Source organism: Magnolia sinica, chromosome 2, assembly GCF_029962835.1.
Source record: "Magnolia sinica isolate HGM2019 chromosome 2, MsV1, whole genome shotgun sequence".
In the NCBI taxonomy this organism is placed as follows: domain Eukaryota; kingdom Viridiplantae; phylum Streptophyta; class Magnoliopsida; order Magnoliales; family Magnoliaceae; genus Magnolia; species Magnolia sinica.
Genome location: NC_080574.1, coordinates 13,479,619 through 13,500,987, shown reverse-complemented (window position 1 = coordinate 13,500,987; position 21,369 = coordinate 13,479,619). Strand labels below are relative to the sequence as shown.

The 21,369-nt window shown below is 38.8% G+C and overlaps 1 protein-coding gene and 1 pseudogene across 2 annotated transcripts in view; one reads left to right on the top strand and one right to left on the bottom strand.

The window, feature by feature from the left end:
- LOC131235688 (uncharacterized) overlaps positions 1–18,228 on the bottom strand; it is a 55,737-nt gene extending 37,509 nt beyond the window's left edge. For both annotated transcript variants that reach the window (XM_058232984.1, XM_058232993.1), the window contains exon 1: positions 17,797–18,228. In XM_058232984.1, coding sequence (XP_058088967.1) covers positions 17,797–17,929 — 133 coding nt within the window. In that variant the 5' untranslated portion in view covers positions 17,930–18,228. The remainder of the gene's footprint in view (positions 1–17,796) is intronic.
- LOC131235697 (small ribosomal subunit protein uS4y-like) lies at positions 9,750–11,107 on the top strand (annotated as a pseudogene).
- Positions 18,229–21,369: the final 3,141 nt, after the last annotated feature.

Below are 21,369 nucleotides of genomic sequence, written 5' to 3'. Positions count from 1 at the left end.
GGATGAGATGAGTGGCAAGACGAGATAGAATAGAATTAGAAATGAATGCATTTGAGGGCACCTGGGAGTAGCACCAATAGGTAATAACATGAGCAAAAGAAGACTTTGACAGTTTGGCAATGTGCAATAGAGACCAAGAATTTCACCCTTTAGGAGTGAGTTGGTCCAGGTTGAAGGCTCTAAAAGGGCAAGGGGAAGGCCCAAAAGGACGTGAGAGAGATACTAACAAAAGCCTTGATGACCTATGGTTTAAATGAGGATATGATGATTCATAGAGTGGAATGGTGGAACAAGGTTAGTTAGCTAACCCCAAGTAGTTGGGATAAGGCTTGGATGATGCCAATGATGGTGACTTTTTCTTGATGAAGAATTTTACTACAAAAGATGAGAGGAGAAACGACAAGACTGATGATGAGGATCACTGGCAAAATACAAAACCAGCTTCCAACTATCACAAGACACTTTGCAGAAAAGTTAGTGAAAACAGTAGAGGATTTAGCCCATTCAAATAGGCACCCCTTGGCTTTTAAAAAGACTTACGCAGGACAACTAACCACTTGCTCTAAAAGCTCAAACTGATAAAGCGTGGCAAATCAATCCCTTAATCCCATGGCCCGAGTCAGGCCCTCGACCGAACCCCTCTCGTGGGCCCCACTTCACATGCCCCCCCGCTTCGCACAGGCCACCCCACTCGAACCCGATGTGAAAATGCCCCTCCATTAAAGACCTTATCTAACGTGCTCAACTTGGCATAGAAACACCTATTATAACTATCAAATCAAGCAAATACCAGCAACAAGATCACCCTTTTCCCTCCCACGACTCTTGTGAAAATCAAGATAAGGGAGACAAATCACAGATTCACAATCCATAACGGTCATTTCACCCTGTAACTTTTTTTCTTCAAAATATCAAGAAAAAAAAAATATGGGAAAATCCCAAATATGAACTCCCTTTTGGGGAAAAATGTAAGAAAAATCCCAATCCACCTCCCTTATTAGGATCATTATGCCCACCAATACCATTACAGCACACCTTGCTACCCAATATCATACGATATTTCCCAAATACCGCAATGTATTGACGAAATATCAATACATTATGGATATTTTATAAATATCATCATTATATATTACAATGTATTATTGATACATATCAGTAATACATCATTAGCGTCAACCCCATTTCGAAAAATTTGAAATTTTCACCAATCCCCAAATTTTGGTATTTTTCTGAAACTTTTTGCTTCTATTACCTTCCTAAGGGGATTTTGACCACTCTTTTTCAATTGTGTGGAAAGGAAAGGGAATTTGGGTGCAGAAATTGAGATCAGAAAGTGTACATTACCAAAATCCAAATCAGTGAGTTTTCTTTAATTTGAACAGTTTTTCCTATTTAAATTGCTTGGAATCAATGGAATGAAGTTTATAATCCATAATTTTGCATGTTTTGCATGCTTCATGGATTTCAAATTCAGGAAAAATTAGGGGAATTGGGGAAAATCCAAAATTTCAGTCATTCCACCCATTAACTTGCAATTAGAGTATGGGAAATTCACAATAAGGGAGGTAGATCTACAGATTTCACAGAACTTTTTTGGAATTTAAAAATATTAATTAAAAAAAATAAGTATTTAAAAATATTTTAAAAAAAAAAAAAAGATTGACCAAATGTTATTTAGGCTTACTATTTATGTCTTTATGAGATTATGCTGATCTTAACATCAGCCACACTCTGATTCTCGAATTTGGAAAAAAATGGGGGAAATTGGAGAATTTTGAAATTCCCGCATTTCACCCATTTAACTTGAAATTAGGGTGAAAAAATCACATCAGAATAGTTGGAGGTTGATCTACAGATTGACGAAACTTTTTGGAATTTTTGAAAAAGAAATTCGTTTTTTATTTAAAAAATATGAAAGAAATTGAAAGATAAAATTATCAAAAAAAAAAAATTTTTTAAAGATATCTAAAAACATTTTTTTAAAAATAAATTAATCAAATGTCATTTAAGCCTAATGTTTATGTGTTTAGTAAATTGAATGTGCTAATAAATGATGTGTATTATAGAAATATTAGTTAACTTTTTTATTATTTCAATTTTAATTTAAAAATAATTAAAAATTGTGAAATTATTCGAGATGAAATTACTCGTAGTTCTAATATTCTTTTTGCCTAAGGCATGTTTGGATTGCGAATTACATCAATAACATATTGTCAAAGCATTATCATTACGATTTTACGTTTATTTATATCTAGTATTTCCATTTGGATGTTGGTTTGTAGTTTAGTCCTTGTTGTCCCTTGTATTTCTCTTTTCTCCATCATCTAAATCAAATCGATGGGAGGCATTAACATCGATTCACCTAAAAGAGGTGCTTGTAGAAATACTTGACTGTGAAATTCTCGAGATCTTCCCATTTCCAAATTCTTTTATCCCTCCAATTGGCCAGAATAAAGATCCCCCCAAAATAACGAGAAAGTTGCCAACTATCACCCCCATTGCGCAATATGGGATGAATTGGACCATGATGAATGACATTGGATGTACGCACCCCCCCCCCCCCCCCCCCTCAAACATCTTGCTTGACTTAAGACTTATCATAATTAACAAAGAAAGATTGGTTTTGAATCTCCCTCTAACCTCGAAAAGGTTTTCCAGTGGCGGCCAGGCAATGCTTCCTTCTCAAACCTCTCCAACCATGGTATTCAAAATCAGTAACGGTCATAACCAATACGAGTTACGAGACTGAAACGGCCATTACAAAAAAAAAAAAAGAGCCGTAACAGCCCCATAATAATCCTATAAGTGTTTGTAGAAACACTTGACTGTGAAATTCTCGAGATCTTCCCATTTCCAAATTCTTTTATCCCTCCCATTGGCCAGAATAAAGATCCGTCCAAAATAATGAGAAAGTTGGCAACTATCACCCCCATTGCGCAATATGGGATGAATCAGACCATGATGAATGACCTTGGATGCACCCCCCATCTTGCTTGACTTAAGATTTATCATAATTAACAAAGAAAGATTGGTTTTGAATCTCCCTCTAACCTCGAAAAGGTTTTTCGGTGGCGGCCAGGCAATGCTTCCTTCTCAAACCTCTCCAACCATGGTATTCAAAATTGGTAACAGTCATAACCGTTACGAGTTACCGAACCAAAACGGCCATTACCAAAAAGAGAGAGAGAGAGAGAGAGAGAGAGAGAGAGAGAGAGAGAGAGAGAGCCATAGCAGCCCCATAATAATCCTATAACGGTCCAGAAAACAATTTTTTTTATAAAAAAAAAAAAAAAATAGGGATCGTAATGGTAACGGCGGTGGCTGTTACAGCCACCATTATCATTATGGAACACTTTGTCTCTAATTGTCTAAGGTTTTTTTGCAATTCCTCCTCAATTGCTAGACCAACTAAAAGTATCTTCTAACTAAACTAGTCAAAGTCCTCCACAAGCATAGAACCAAAGTTAATTTATCTCACTTCAAAATTTCTCTATCTTTTAGCCTACAAAATTTGATCCCCTAATCCTCACTAGATCCATGTCTCTTCTTACGTTATTGATAGAGGTGTCAACAGGCCAAGCCGCATCCAAGTCCAACCCGCATTGTTTAACCTAAGCCCAAACCCGACCAGGGCACGTGATGGGCCAAAACAGTCCGAAATTTTGTAAAATAAACAAACATTTTGGTGGGCCCACACCACCTCTGGCACATTTCACTTATGAAATCCATCCGTTCATTTGGTAGACCCCATGATCAAAAGCGAGAAGCCAACCTGATGCAATGGCCAAGGATGTTGCTACAATGGCGTAAAGGCGTGATCGGTTGGAGAGTAGAGAGAGATGGGTGGAGTGGGTTGGACATGAGAGTGAGAGGCAGCAAGATAGGAACATGGGTTGGAGGTCAAAGAGAGAGATGGAGGTGGGATAGTGGAAGGAAGCATTGTATTTTAGGCAATTCTTTTAACAAGAAAGTCCAATCATTGGGGATACTAGATCAGGTGAGCCCCACCATAGTGTTTATGTGAAATCCACCCCAACAACCAAGCGTATCACCCCATGCTAGACCTAGGGCCCAAAAATCAGCCCCGCCTGTGTTTCAAATGGACTCCACGATTGGAAAATGTGTACAAGGCAACACTCCTCCTCCAAACCTTTGTGTGACCCACTTGAATAATGGATGGACCTGATGTTTGGACACAAGGCCTAAGTTTTGGTGTGGTATCTAATGGTTGGAGTGGATTTTATATAATCATCATGGTAGGCCCTATAAATATCAAGGGTATGATGCAAGACACATGATTTAATGCTATCATGCAACGTGGAGATTAAGAAAGAGTCCATAAAGTAATTCAATTAACGAAAAATGCTAACCTACTAAGTAATTAAGAGTAAACAATAGGAAATAAAATCTAATTTAACCTAAATCACATGCCCACATTCTAAGAAATCATATAAATCAATTAAAACTAGGACCGATGGAATGATAGAACTTCCAATTTAGCATAGGCACATTTCACGCTCAAGGGACAGATTTGTAGATTTTATGATTAAGGTTAGGAAGGGAAAAATCTAAAATTTGAAAAATTAGGGATCATGAGAATTGGGGATTTTGGAATTGGGGTTTTTGAAAATTGGGGGAAATAAGAAAATTGAAGATCTAGAGTTTAGAAGGTTGTAATGGAAGGGAAAAGAGGAAGACAAGAGAATAAGAAGAAGAATACCTTGGGGAATCCACCACCAAATAAGCTCATACCCTTCCACAATTTAATTAGAAGGGTTTTTTTCAAGAAAAAAACCCTAGAAAATAATAAGGAAAATTCCTTCACAAAAAAAAGCTTCTCTCTTGGTTTTTTCCTTCTCAAATCTCCACTAGGGTTGGAACTCCAACCCCCCCGTGCTTTTATAATTAAAAATTCGGAATTAAAATCCAGTATAATTACAACTATGCCACTTACTTTAGTAAAGTGGCCCATCATCAAAAATAAGAAAACTAAAACATATATTATCAATCTCAACCATCAAGTAACTCCTAAAAATAACAAAAAAACATAATAAAAAAAAAAAAAAAAGCAAGATCATAGTCCAAGGGGCCATGATCTAAAAGATCTGGTGGCCTAGTGACCTGATCAACAAGATCCAACCGTCGGATCGACACGAAATAAAAATCCTATGACTAAAATGATATGCTAAGCAGCCCACATGCATCATCCCAAAGTAGGGTCTTCCTGATGCACGTTCAATGCATGTGGCGTCTTCAAAATAACCTGGCGGGCCCCACCTAGAACTCGTCTCCCATCCACAAAGAAAGTTACGCTGATGTGGGTGGTCGTCTTCGTCTCTGGTACACCTGAGTAGGTCCTTTGATGTCCCCATCAGGGTAGACGTCTCTCCCCTAATTGTTTCCCTTAGTGACTCCTACCTAAATCACGGGCAGTATTCAAGTTGTCGGTATCACTACAAGTTTCACTGGCTAGAGATAAAGATATATTATCGTTATCGTCGATAATATCGCTGATAACCAGAAATGCGGGGAAAAAGAGGGAAACATGGGGAAAACGATGGAATTTTTCAATGAAACTTCAAGACATGCCTAAATACACATATTTACATATTTATGAATAAAAAAATTGTGAAAAGAATACATTACATAATAAGTTTTCATTTAATGGGACCCAAAAAGCATGCGATGCCATAAAAAATCACTTTAATAGCAACCAAAATGAGTTTATATATTACAAATGCAGCTGGCATACAGTAATTAAGACATGTAAAAGTAAATGAACTAAAAGATGCCAAATCAAGGATGGATTGGATTATCAAATCAGTGTGGTATTTGATACTCTGGCTGCGTATGACACTTGATACCTAGCATTTGAAAATGGTACATGTGGCAAATTCTAACATAATCTAAACCATGGTTTCCCTTCATCAAGATCTGTGTGACCTAATCAAGAAGTTGGATGGCAAAAAAAAAAACCATTACAATGGCCCTATGAAGTTTTTAATGGTGGGCATTTAATCACCACTGTTTCCCTTAGTGTGGTCCACCTGAGATGCAGTCATGCAGATTTGTCTCATTTTGGACTCATGCCTTAAAATTATCTACCAAAATAAATGGACGACATTGATAAAATATTTATCATTATGATGGCCCCACATAACATCGACCCATCAATCCACGGATACAAACAAGTGACACGTGCGCACCGTATAAATCAGTACGCTAATCGTACTAAGTCAACTGTGTGGGGCCCATTGTGATTTATGTATTTTATCCACCCCATCCATCCATTTTACAAGATAATTTTAAGGCTTGATCCCAAAGATGAAGCATATCCAATGCTCAAATGGACCACACCACAGGAAACAATGTGAATTGAACATGCCTACCATTGAAAAATCATTAGGGGCCACAAAAGTTTTAGATCCATGTCATTTTTGTATTTTACCTCACCCATCTCTGTGTGATCTTATGAACAACTTGGATGACAAATAAACACCACTGTAGGCCATGGCGCCTAGGAAGGTTTCAATGGTAGGAATCATTGTCCCCACTGCCTTGGCGGTGAGGTCCACCCTAGCTTTGGATTTGCCTCATTTTTGGGTTCACTACCTAAAATGATCTCGCTAATTGGATGGACCATGTGGATATAACACATACATCATGGTGGGGTCCACAGAACTTGGTGACGTCCACACACCACTTGCACACCACGCTAAAAGGAAGTGGATTGCGTACTGAATTACCATGCTAAAAGGAAGCGGATTGCATACCGAGTAACTCAGTAGGCTAAGTATATCCAAACCTCAAGTGGAACAAACAATGGGAAACAGTGTGAATTGAACATCTACCGTTGAAAATTTCTTGGGGGGCACAGAAGTTTTGGATCAAGCTTGTATTTGTGTTTTCCCTTCATCCATGTCTATGTGATCTTATGAACAGGTTGGATGAGAAATAAACATCACTGTGGGCCCAAGAAATGTTTCAACGGTGGAAGTTATTATTCCAACTGTTTCCAATGGTATGGTCCACTTGATGGGTATGCTTAAATTTTGGTCTCAACCCCTAAAATAAGATGGAAAAATGGATGGACGGCGTGGATAGACCAGATACATTCATGATGGGCCTAACAGAGTTTACTCAGTACGATAAGAGCGCACTGAGTAACTTAGTACAATAAGAGCGTACTGAGTAACTCAGTACGCAATCTGATTTCCCCGTAAAAACCGGACGCAGATTAGATACTGACAGGTTGAGTAGCGAGACTCGCTACTGAAGTGACGTCACCAAGTTCTGTGGACCCCACTATGATGTACATGTTGTATCCACAACATCCATTCATTTGGAGATATTATTTTAAGGCATTACCCAGAGAACGAGACAGATCCAAAGCTTTAGTGGACCCCACCACAGAAAACAGCGGGAAGATTGATGTAAATCGTTGAAACCTTCCTAAGGCCCACCATGATGTTTTATCAAAAGCCAACCTGTTCAAAAGTTAACAAAGACATTAAAGAAGGGAAAACACAAATACCAGCTTGATCGAAAACTTTTGTGGCCTTTAGAAGTTTTTAATGGTGGTGTCACTCTCCCCACTGTTTTCTGTGGTGGGGTCCACTAGAGCTTTGGATGTGACTCATTCTCTGGATCTTATGCTAAAATGATCTCTCCAAATGGATGGACGGCGTGGATACAAAACATACATCATGGTGGGGCCCACAGAACTTGGTGACGTCACTTCAGTAGCAGTCTCGCTACTCAACCTGTCAGTAGCCAATCCGCGCCCATAAAAACCCATCGTGAGGCCGTTTTCGAAACGGAAGAGGGTTTTGGAAGGGAACCCTCAAAACCCTGAATTTTCAAAAGAAAATCTCTCCAAATCCCTAATCTTCAGAAGATTCTTCGCCGAAATCATCTTTAGGTTTGAAATTTTTGAGTATTCGAAGAAAAAAGGTGGAAAGTAGAGATTGGATGGCACTTACAGCACACCGATCGATCAATTGGCCCGCCACAATTTCCATTCACCGATCCTCTTCTACGATTGGCCCTCCTCTTCTACAGGTACGGAAATCTGCAAGTTTCCCCATTTTTTTCTGTTTTTTTGGGATATTTTGCATATTTACGCAACGCTCCAATGTTATCGGTCCTTTTATCGTTAAAAATGGGTTGTTTGCTATAGTTATCCCGTGACAGGGTAAGTAGGTACAACGATTTCTTGTTGACAACTGAACTTTTCACAAAAAATCAATAAAATCATCGAAAAATCAGTGATACTAGGAAGAGAAACGAAAACAGGGAGTTCTGGTGTCGGAACTCCAATGATACTAAACTTATCGGCGATAATTTGATAATATCGCTAAAAATTTAAACACTGATCATGAGTCAATCTGATTTTTTTGCCCATGGACATTACATAGAATTACACATCTAATGGTCAGACTGGATTCTACCTACCATACTGTTGTGGGCCCCATAAAAAATCAAGGGAGGGAGTACCTCTCCCAGCTATTAAAAGCTTTCTAAAAAAAAAAACGGCAAAGGCAAACCCTAAATTTTTTTTTTTGAGACCCACTATAATGTGTATGTAAGGTCTACTCTAACCATTTGAAGTATAATCTCATGTTAGGCCAAGGATGAAAAAAAAAAAAAAAAAAAACCAGACTAACCTATGATTCAGGTGGGCCACACCAAAGGAAACCATTGCAAGATAGATGTCCACCCTTGATTCTTACAAGGACCACTGTGATGATTATATAAAATCCACTCTAACCATTAGATGCCCCCCAAATCTAGACGACACGATGATGAAGCATTGTTGTGGACACACAAAAACAAGCTTGGAGACCCTCTATCTAGAACACGTCCTAAGAGTTGATTGGCATTGGTGATCAAAATATTGATAGTATCGGCCAACACTATCGGAAAATCGCACTCCAGCAAAATCAAGGGAGAGTTATCAAACTCTCCCATATCACCAAAACTATTACAAAATATTGTCATGTCTTGACGATATATCAATGCATTAACATATTTGAATCTATCACTGGCTCGTAGTATAAAATTCTCGAATATTAACACATGCAAAGTATCAATGACACTGAGAAAACAGCGCTCTTGTGTGAAATTCTTGTGAGTTGTTGGGAGAGAAAAGAGGATTTGTGTGGGCAAATCAACATCAGAGCACGAAGATGGCCTAGAACCCAATTAACAAGGATTTTTTAAATTTAAAGTGTTTTTTTAATGGTTTGGAATCGGTGGAACCAAGTCACAAATTCATGATTTTGCATGTTTTGCATGCTCAATCATGGATTTTTACCTCTCATTTTCTATTTTGAAGAAAATGAAGAAATTTTGTGAATATCCAAAATTCCACCAATTTCACCCATTTAATTTGCAATTAGAGTGTGCAAAAATCATGTGAGAATGCTTATAAGTTGATCTAGATATTGATAGAATTTTAAAATAATAATAATAATAATAACTAAAAATAATAATAATAATGTTTTTTTAATTACAATTGACCTAGTAAAATTGGTTCCTGATATATTTGTGTATTAATGGATGTACGTTGACCAGTCACTCTTTTATTTATTTTTAAAATAAATTTCTTTATAGAAAATTAACAAAAAGTAGTTTAAAAATATATGCTTTTAACGTATGCACAACATTGATAAAGGGATTCCTCCTCTTCGCTCTACACTAATAAGAGAGCGAAGGCAGGGTGCACAAAAGGAGAAGAGGCAGCCATGGTGCACGTTAACTTCTACCGCAACTATGGTAAGAATTTTAGACCTGCATAGGCCGTACGAGGAGCAACTGGACGCGAAGCTGAAGCTGGTGGGAGAGTACGGGTTGAGGTACAAGCACGAGCTGTGGCGGGAGCAGTACATGTTGAGCCGCACCAGGAACGTGATGCAAGAGCTACTGACGTTGGACGAGAAGAACACGCGGCGGATCTTCGAGGGTGAGGGGCTACTGCGGTGCACAAATCACTATGACCTGCTCAACGAGGGCCAGAACAAGCTCAACCACATGCTTACTCTGACCATCGAGAATTTCCTCAACTGCGGGTTGCAAACACTCGTATTCCAAGTCCGGCATAGCCAAGTCCAATCACCAAGCCCGTGTCCTCATCAAGCAGAGGCATATCAGGGTTGGTAAGCAGGTCGTCAACATTCCTTCTTTCATGGTGTGGGTATATTCACAAAAGCACATTGATTTATCACTTACTAGCCCTCTAGGAGGATGACACCCTGGAAGAGTGGGGAGAATGAATCAGAATCCTGCTGTTAAGAAGGCTTCTAGTGGAAGTGGTGATGAGGAAGACGAGGATTGAGCACCCTTTCATGGTCTAGGTAGATTCGCAAAAGCACATTAATTTCTCACTTACTAGCCCTCTAGGAGGAGGACACCCTGGAAGGGTGAAGAAAAGGAATCAGAAAGTTGTTGCTAAGAAGGCCTCTGGTGGAGATGGTGATGAGGAAGACGAGGATTAAGCACCCTTACCTCATTTTGGTCATGGTAGGAGACTTTTTTATTGTTTCGTGGCATTCCATAAAGGAAGTATTGCTTGTCTTTTTGTCTTCTTGATGATCGAGACAAGTGATTTTTCTCTTTATTTTTTATGCAAATCGTACAAGATAGTTTATGAAGTTCTAGGTTTTGAGTTTGATAATTGAATGTGTTCTTCGGAATTTTTTTAAAGCATTGATAAAGGTACACGTTTACTTCTTTGTTAGCTTTTGAATGTATCAGTTATGTTTTTGTACTTGGCTTGTATGATTTATAAATCATATGAACTCATTTTGGATATAATTGTATCATTTCTATCATAAGGCACATAGTTTATGACCCTACACAAAAGAAACTTATTATGTGTACTTGTTTTTGTGATCTTTTGAGTTCTAAATGTGAAATAATGTATTTTTAACATCTCCTGAACTTCCATTGAAAAAGTTGATCAATTTCCCAACGTTTCCCAAAACAACAATGCATTCTACAATACTTGCGACATTTCCCATGGGATACTGATATGTTTCTGTATCCCAAGGGTGGGATACATGTACCGATACCGATATTTAAATCACTGGTTGGCATGAGTACAGTGAGCCAAGGATTCATGTTATAACCAACCACTTGATGCAGAAAGATGAAATTGCCCCCACCTTCCCCCACTTAATCTATCACCATGATTGCCTTGGAAATTGTGGTAAATCTATCATTATTAGGGCCATTGAGATAGCTTCCTGTAACACAAGTGTCCACATCTACCACAACCATACATATAGGTCTTCCCTCAAATACGATTCAAAATTTGAATGAATATTACAACTAACAAAAGCTTCCAAGTCATCGTTAACAAACCCGGAGCCCACCAGCAGTGTTTGAAATATTGGTATCGTGTTACGTATCGCATCCTTGGGATACAGATACGTATTGGTTATCGCATGCGATATATCGGTTATCGCATCGCATAATGTATCATTGTTGTTAGAAACATTGGGAAACATTAAGAAATTGGTCAATTTTTCAATGAAACTTCAATGATTATTAAAAAAGACATCAATACACACTTAGAAAGCAAAACATTACAAAAAAAACAAGTGCACATAATAGGTTTTCTTTGTATGGGGTCCTAATCTATGCATTGTGTAACTGAATTGCTGCAAGTATATTCAAAGTCTATTCATGTAATTTATAAATGTAAGAAGACGTGTGGAAACACAAGCAATACATTCAAAAGCAATAGAAGAATCACTAGATTAGCCGATTAGGTTACATGTTTGATTTTATGTTTGGACACAGATTGCAACCGATTTGCGAGACATTAGGAAATTTTGATTTTTTTTTTTTTCATTTTTCTGCAACCTAGCCCATATCCTTCAAATCTCAAAATTAAAGCTCTAAATCCATGATTTTTCATGCAATTTGACATTGATTTAACATGATTTACAGAAAAAAAAAAAAAAAATGATCGAAAATTGAAAATGCTCGCCGAATCAAACATGTGGAATATATCGCACTACTTGTGCGTTTCGTATCACACAAGTGGGATACAAGATATATCATGGGATATATCACCCAATATCGTCGATACTTAAAACACTACCCACTAGGAATGCTCCAATGCTAGAGCAAGAATCTACCTTGTCATCGACTACCCTACTGACTACTATTCAACTACCTTTTGGGCCTCCTGCAACCCTTACAACAAGCGAACATCCATAGAAACTTCTGATATAGCTCTCTGACTCACCATAACTATCATGATCAACCCTTTTAGTTTCTGCTACAACTACATTGCATATATCTTCCACCAACAAATTAAAGAACCAAGATGTAATCGAAGGCTAGAACATGTTTGCTTTGATAACTCCATAGATTCCATGGAGATCAACAACTGATTGGCAGCCTCCACCCTGTCGTTGCACTATCCCAAAGCTTATATAGCATTTGAGGGGACCACGCAACAAAGGAATACCTGTGAATTTGAACTCAACAAGAGAGATAAAACCCTCTTTTAGCTCCTACCCACAATTGGTCATTTCTTTTTAACCAAACTTCCGCGTTTTACCAGACCTTCAGTGAACCTTACTCCTTCCGATATGATTTCCAGTTCCATCACATTCCTTGATGAAATCCATACCCTAACTAGAAACCTTCTTCACCAGGGGATCCAAAGGGTATATGTCCCATCTTTTGATCCTTCTATGCACCTATTTTACACCTAAATATTGTTGTTAGATAGTTCCCAATTACTCTCTCTATTTTTCTTTTTTTTGAAGGATCTGAAATTTTATTCATAGGAAACAAAGAAACAAAATGGATGGCAAGTTGTCAACCCAATATACAAGAGAGATTGCATGCATTCCACACAGCCCCTAAACTAGATCCCAAGAATCCCCTCCCTAAAAATTAGCCGCTTCAGCCCATTCAACAGTGATTCTTCTAGCTATAAGGAAAATCACCCTTGACTTGTCCTTGAAACTGTAATTGTTACATTCTAGCAATATTGTCCAAAGCCCCACTGATGCGAGGGCATCATAATATGATTCCAAGGATGCACCATATCTCCACGATGGGGTAGGATGGCCCACGAGGTGGGATCTATGAGATGCAGAATGGCCACGATGTGGGGCCCACTATGGGACCGTGTAATTCAAGGACCCATGCGAAGCGAGGGTTTCCCACAGGGAGGTCTCGCCTGGGTTTGCCTGGGAGGGTCTGCATATAGGGATAAACTAGTCCTTCCCCCATCAACTCTGGAGCTTTTGGTGTGTTGATCAGTTGTCCTCTATCACCCATAAAGACCGCAAGATGCCAAATATGTGCCCTTCAATTGTTCCCTCTGCCCCCTCGTCATGCCTGCAAGAATGTCACGATGGTTTGGGGCATAACACATTCCTCAAACAAGCCGGCAGGAACTATAGATGTGTCGTTCTATCCTGAATAATATTAACTCCCACCTTTACGGATTTCAAGCCCCCTTCTTCAACAACCCATACCATCTTATTGTCTTCTTTCCCTTGATTGGATCGAAGCACGCCAATCGTCATTGTAAGTTTTCCCATGTGTCTGAAAGGGCAACTCTCCCATCAACCAAGATTGATCTCCAATATATTTATCATTCCCCGTCGACTTGCCCAGAGCTGATTCTACAAATTCCCAAATAACTTCTCGTACATACTTCACTTTTTGGATCCAGATTATCTTTCCCGCAACAATCATGCCATTGATGAAATTCCTCACCCTACTAGCATCTTCCTTCTATTCCACCATCACAAAAGCGAATCCATGCAATTTCCCGGTAGACCCATTACGAGGAACCACATCTTCCCCAACATTAACAACATCCTTCAACAAAAGATGCACATCTTCTCTAGCAAATTTTGGAGGGGGGTTGCACAAACAAAGACCTAATTATAGTCGTACAAAGCGTGAAGTGAAACAACAAAAGATTCAGGCACAAGATCAGGGAGGCATCCATTTCAAAATGTTTTAATTTTTGAAGTATATATGGAAGCAAAAGCTGGAATGTGAGTCTGAAGCATGATTCGAAGCCGAAATGGCGCCTTGTTAGAAGGATCATGCAACTATTAGGCCTCAATGATGTAAGTCTAATATCTCTCCCTTCCTTCTAACTTCCATTCAAGATACCTTCTCGCTTCTATCCATCTTTAGAAGAGGTTTCCTTTTATTGGTTCAGATGGTAATTTTTCTTATGAGTCACTAGCAGAATGAATGTTGGCATTTGTCGGTGTTGGTGAAAACACCATTCTAATGACAAGGGTTGCAACTAGAGTTGTGATACTCACAACTCATTATCCCAAGCTTTCCATAAAAGCTCTGCCAAGAGGGCTACAAGTCCGATGGGAGGTTGCATATCGGGACTAGCAATAATTTGCTGTATACAAACATAGTAGATGGTGAAGAATGCTAACCACTCAAGAGGCGATAGACCACAAATGATGTCAATAGCCATCGGCACCTAAAGAAGATGAGGACACACCTACAAGCAGTCGAGCTTGAAAAATGTATCCAATTCCTCCACCATATTTGCTTCGCTTGAGTTGTGCATCCAAATGCACTAAGTTAAGGTACACTTGAATGTAATCTTAATCAAAAGCATATATGATATTTCATTAGGAAGGATGGTTTTCCATTCCCATGTGTTTGAGTGGCATGGCTTTTGGGAACATGATAATGCAGGATCCCACAGAACAGATAAGTATCAAAACATTCCACAGCTAATTCACTTGGGCAAAACATCATCCTTCCTGCCAGAAAATGGTGGGATGAAATAAAGTGATTGGTAGGATCCTGGGTGGGCCTAATGCACACAATTCATCCCAAAATGGTTATCATCTCCTCGGCATGATGTACACAATTCATATGGGCAAAACATCATCCTTCCTGCCAAAAAATGGTTGGGATGAAATGAAGTGATTGTTAGGATCCTAGGTGTAACACCCGTGAAAAAAAAAAAAAAAATGAATTTGAGAGAGAGATTTCGTACCTTATCTCGATCTCTTATCAAACCTAATCCTTATCTCCTAACTTATCTCTATACCTAATCATTCTCCCTTTTATATATCTCTAACTCTCCCCGTATCTCTCAGCCTCTCAAATGAGCCTTTCCTTTTATGGAATGTGTTGTAAGAGGAGTTCAACTCCAACTCAGATATTAACAAAAAGGCACCTTACGTACAATTGATAAAGGGAGAGAGAGAGAGAGAGAGAGAGAGAGAGGAGAATTTGGAGAGTTTAAATCCGGTAAGTTTATTGTCCTTCTTTCATTATTTTTTTGTGCATTTAATGTAATTTGACTCAATTTTTGCAATAAACGGTGTAGATCGGCCACACGTTCATTGTATTAATCTATGGGTAAATACGATTTAAAGATGAGGGAAGTCTAAAATTCCATGTGAAGTTTCTTGTCATGGAGATTGATTGGTGTGCACCTGGTCGAATCAAATTAGATCTGTACGGATCATACGATCCATAAGGCCAAAATATACAAGGGCCCTAACTTTTAGATCAATCCAACCATCGAATGGGCCACACTAATCAGATCTGAAAGTGTTTAATAAGGAAAGCTCAAATTTCAGCGCAAGTGTTTGTATTACTTGACGTAGAAAGTCAAGATGGGTCAGCGGTGTATGTGTGGTTAGATTCACACCATTCATCTAATGTGTAGAGGCAAAACATGCCAAGACCTCAAGAATCTCGATGATCCAATCATCCGACGGGCCACCCTGATCAATCATTTGCCATTCAATTTCAGAATCTAGATGTAAATAAGCATATGAATAGTTCAGATTAGTAAATCCATGGGTTTTCTCTGGTGTTCGACCAATGAGTGGGCAATGATGGGTGCAGATCTGTCTAAATTGGTTAAATTCCATCCAACGATCCGCATACCTTAAAATATATTTTCTCGATTCGACAACATCAATCGATAGTTGTCTGAATAGAATTTTCAAAAATCTGAATTTTGATAATTGAATTTAATGAACATATTATTTCAATTATTTGATCATTTAGGATTTGGCCACCTAGGATGATAATCAAAGGCGGGCCCTACCGTGTAATATAAATGGATGAATAATAATATTGTGGATATACTAGATAGGATTTCTGAATTCAAATTAATATGATCATCTTGTGGATTCTTCACTAGTAGATCTAGGTGAGTAATCCCATCATGTCTCATGTTCATTGGAATTAAAATAAATTGTTTGTAGTGGTTTAATTGACTAATGTACCAATTGAAGTGTTTTGTTACGATGTTATTAATTTAACTATTGTGAATGTATGCTACAGTAAATCACATGCAAATCTATGCCAAATTGCATGAATTATGATAATTGTACATTAAATTCACATATGAATGTTCTGATTAAGACAAGTAACTATGACAGTTATGAAAATGATGCATTCATACATCATCCATCATACAAACACATTGCATTATCGATCCTGGGACCCTCTCTAAAAGAAACGTTGATCCTGGTAGATCGTTACCAGATGCGCGCTATGCCCAAGCCTACCAAAAGGTGGAAGCCTACCCAACGGGTGAATGCGGGTTGACAATCTCTAACCCAAGCAGATGGACGATCATCCCATCTGATGCATTCATACAGTATTTGCATCCATATCATTTCTCATACTTTGTTTCTATTATATCTTAATTTAAATAAGCATGAACCACACTAGGTTTTCTCACCAAACTTGGCCAGCTTACATTTTTATTGATGGAAAAAATTGTACATATGAGCAATTAGCTAATGAGTTGACTTGACGCATGAATAAGAAGTTGTGGCTAAACTGGTGCACGACCCACGTAAGACGTGGCCGTATCTATCAGAAGAGGAACTCACTGTATTTGGACCATTCTTAATTATTTAATTAGAATTTTACTTATTAGCATAGTATGATTCATATATAATGAATGATGGTATTAGTTGTAGGATTTTAAGCATTTGATTGGTTTTATTTAATTGAATTGTTCTCGGTCTGTAGTGAGTACTCGTTGGTAAGTTGTATTGACTAATGGATGATGCCTAATGAATGTTGATTCAATGTTTATAGATGTTAAGAATGGACAATAACGTTGATGCTTAAATCATTTTGTGTGAATGATTGTGAATGGACCTAATTGGAATGTAAAATGAATATTATTTTTGCTTTTAAATAATCGTATAATAAAATGAGTTAAGTACACAATGTACGAGTGATGACTCGAAACTCGGGTCTGAGGGTGCACACTTTATACTCGAATTTCAGGGCGTGACACTAAGTAAGCTTGATGCACACAATTCATCCTAAAATGGTTATTATCTCCTTGGCTCCTATGACAATCTTCACTCCACCGACCTACCCGATTTTGTCATTTTTGAAAATTTTGAAATCTCGCATCTAATGTTTCATAAATGCAAGCAATTAAAGGCTTGATCTTAGTAATAACATTTGGAAATGCGTGAATGCTTCAATATTTTTCATGCTTTCACCAATGCTTCATCTGGCTTCTCACTTCATATCCCGAAATAAGATAATAGCAGTAATGATAGAATAAAATGAGATTCAATACGGCCACTATCCTTCATTCAGTGGTGATTTGAATTAACAGAACCAACTGACGATAACTTGACTGGATTGTTCGGTAAATGCATACATGCAATTCAGAATGACGATGAACGGCCAGGATGCAAGGAATCCAGTATTAATTGACAGAGGAGAAGGAGAAACAAGGAGGAAAATGATTGGAGGAGAAGAGAAGAGAAGCATGTGTACCAATGATGTAGGTCCCGATGGCAGCAGCGATGATCGCCTGGCTGGGATGAAATGCGGCAGTGTGGGGCTGCAAGGGTTTGAGACCACGGCCGACATGGTGGAGATCGAGATGCTGGACCGTGGTCCACTCCATCGTTTCTCTGTATTCTCTTTTCTCAATTCCAGCTAGGTATTGCCGGAGATCAGAAGAATTTTATTGCCTTCTCGGCGCTATCCTACTCGGATCTTTAAACGACGGAGAGAGATCTGGAAGTGGGGCCGGAGTCATCATCCAACGAGAAGCTTTGGATCGGATCGTGAATTTCAGATCTGTATTTTGTCAGCGGCAGAGATAAGGATGCAAGAGAAATTTTCCTAGGAATGGGGATTCCAAGGAGAGAACATTTCAGTGGAGAGTTTGGAGAGAGGAGAAGCGAGAGGAAGAAATGAAGAATTCTGCTCTTCTCCGGCGTGTTTAACTCGAGTCGCGCGTGTGGAATCGCGCATGGCGCTGAGCACACCTGTTTCGGACTGTTCATTGGGCCAGCCCACTATACAATATCCAACCCATTGTTTTCTTCAGATGGGCCATGAGTCCAATAAAATAATGGACGGCTACAAGAACATGGTCAGGGATGCAGATTTGAGATGGGCCACGTTGACCCACATGGCTTTGATGAAAGACCGGGTAAGCCTTTACGAGTGGGCCGGATTCAAGCCCAGATCCTTTGTCCATGCACATGTCACATGAGGTGCTGTAGAGCTTCTAAAGTCGCTCAGATTTTTAATTTGTAGGAATGAGGCCCGTGTGATCCAAGCTAATGACCAAATGAACTCCACCACTGAGGTCGACCAGAAATTCCCCACGGGAGAAATGAGCCATGAAGCCCACTTGACCTGGCTCTGGGTTGGGCTTGGACCAATAGCTGGGCTTAGGTCTCACATGAATGGCCCGGTCAATTTGTCAATTTTCAAGTTGGGCTTGAGCTCGTATCAATTTAGCCCGCCCAAACAAATTTTATATGTTCATGTGTTGTATCCTACAAATATACAATGTAATAATCCCTATGGTGAACCCCACCATGAAATGTGGACCTCATTTTGTTTTGTTTTTCTTAATTGCTTATTCGCTGGATATGCATTTTAAGGGTTGAGATTTCCCTTTTGGGAGATTTTTGGTGCATGGGTCATCTAAAGTAGATCTAATTATATTAAAATTTTGGATGACTATACCATGGCCCACACTTCTCCACGGTGAAAACCTAGTACAGCAGTGGGAGTAGGGCTGAAAGTTGGGCAGGTTCAACCCGACCGACCCATGACTGACCGCACATTGGGTTGAGCTTGGGCAGGCTGTATTGGATTTGATCTCGGGCTTGGGCTGTACAAATACCAACCTGATAAAACTTGGATTGGGCAATATATAAGTTCCTTTTAAATTATTATTGAGCATGGATCATCTGTGTTGAAGGCATAGAAAATTCCAAAGCCTTCCTGGTCCATGTCATTACCAATGACTCAAGATAACTAGATATGCCAGATTTCACTCTCCCAAATAGATCGCGTCCTACACAACACAACTTTTAAAGGAGTAGTTGTCCTATATTTTAGCTTATTTGTTTAGAAAAAATGAACTTCGTTATGATAAATAAGTATGTATATAATTAATAAAGTCATAAGTACAAAAAATAAGACGTGTATTGAAAATATAATAAACTAATGTAATAACGAAAATATTAGCATATATCCACCCAACCAAGCCCCCTTGGGTTTGGCTTGGGTTGAGAATTCCCCACCCAAGGTTGGTTTGGGCTGAGTCAGGGTTGAGGAATAGGAACCTTGGATTGGGCTAGAGCTGAGCACCAACCCACCCAACCCGCCCTACTTTCAGCTCCAAGTGGGAGTGGATTAAACTAAAGTCAGCAGTAGAATTTGTTCATGTTTCAGTTATGACAAGTAGGGCCATGTTTCAATAATCCACCCCATTGCCACTTTATATCCCTCCATGGATGGACCACGCCCCAGAAATCTATTTCATACAGCAATCTAATCTTTTGATTTAGGGCCACAATGATGGTTAAGAATAGAAGTAAAGTACATATTCAATTGGCAAAGGCCCAAGATTTATGGCTAGAATCTTTTAATCTCGGGTGTTCTGGGTCCTGGTCGGCCAGAACAGCAGGTCATAGACCAACGGCTAGGATTATTGAAACATGGCCCCACTTGTTAGAAATTAAAACATGAAAGCAATACGCAAAGCCTCACGGGGAGGGTTTGGTAATCCTCCATCGAAATGCTTAAGGTTGGAAGTGGGCCTGGTTGGCCTAGGCCCAGCCCATGTTCTGCCACTTTGGGCTAGGTTTGAATGAAGGATTGGGAATGTTTTTAGGTCTAATAACGAATTGGAGTGGGCCGGATTGGGGAAGACATAAGGCCCAAAATGAAGCCAGCCCAGATAAATTATTCAATGCAATTGCAATGGTTACTTGGCTAATGGGTGGGGCCGTGCTTAGCTTGGTGCTAGATGCTTATCTCGTGGGCTGGGTGTAGGGAAGTCGCAAGCTCAGCATGAGAGAAGCATAGTAGGACAAGCCCAACCAAAAACGTCTTGTTGAGCCCAGGCCCGTCCTAATTTGTTCTAACCTAAATTGGAAATTGATAAATTCCCTAATTCCCTTTTAGATTTTCTTATCCTATCTATTTATCAAGTGGACCACTCATGCACAAAGAAATAACTATTTTAGAGGAATAAAACCAATCATTCCACATTCAAGATGGATGACTATCTAGCTAAGGGTCTGTTTGGTCCACCGGATTAAATGCCATGGAATTGCGTTAGATGGGATTAACACCATTATTGGATAATGATTGCATGTCTGGAAATACCTTTGTATTTTTTACCATTCAATCCCCATGTTTGGGACTATACCTTTTAATTGTTGTTATTTAATATTGTTGGTTTGCCCATGTTGTAATTTTAAAGTAGAAAGTTCTGTCCCAATTTTAATCTAATATAAGAAGAAGAGTAAAGCCAACGCGTAAAATTCCAATGCAAGGTTAGGACCACACACAAAGAAACACATGCATGATGAACCATATATGTTAGGGCGGAAGGAATAGAGAACGGAGGATTCTCTTATCCTCTCTCTCTCTCTAGATGATGACGCCCTAGTGGAGTTTGGGTATCCAAAGATCTCTCGCGTCCGTCTACGATAGAATCTTATTTATAAAATATGATTTTGCATTTAAAGGAGAGGCCAATATTTTACTCCACTTTACAAACTTTGGTATTGCTCAAATACATTTAAAGTCTACGATCTTGTCTAATCACATATCTATTTTAGCTCACTCTCTCCACTGAACATATCTCATCTAAATTAAGTGATAGGCTACAAGATTTTGACCACCATAATTTACATAAAGTGAGATTAAAATATTTTAGCAGTTAAAAACAAAATCAACAATTGAAAATATTCATAAAATCATTTGAAACCTATTGACTCATCATGCTAATGCAAAACCACCTAATAAATTCTAATATACCAAAACTTAGTCATAAGAGTTTCCAACGGAGACTAATAGAGAACTTATTAG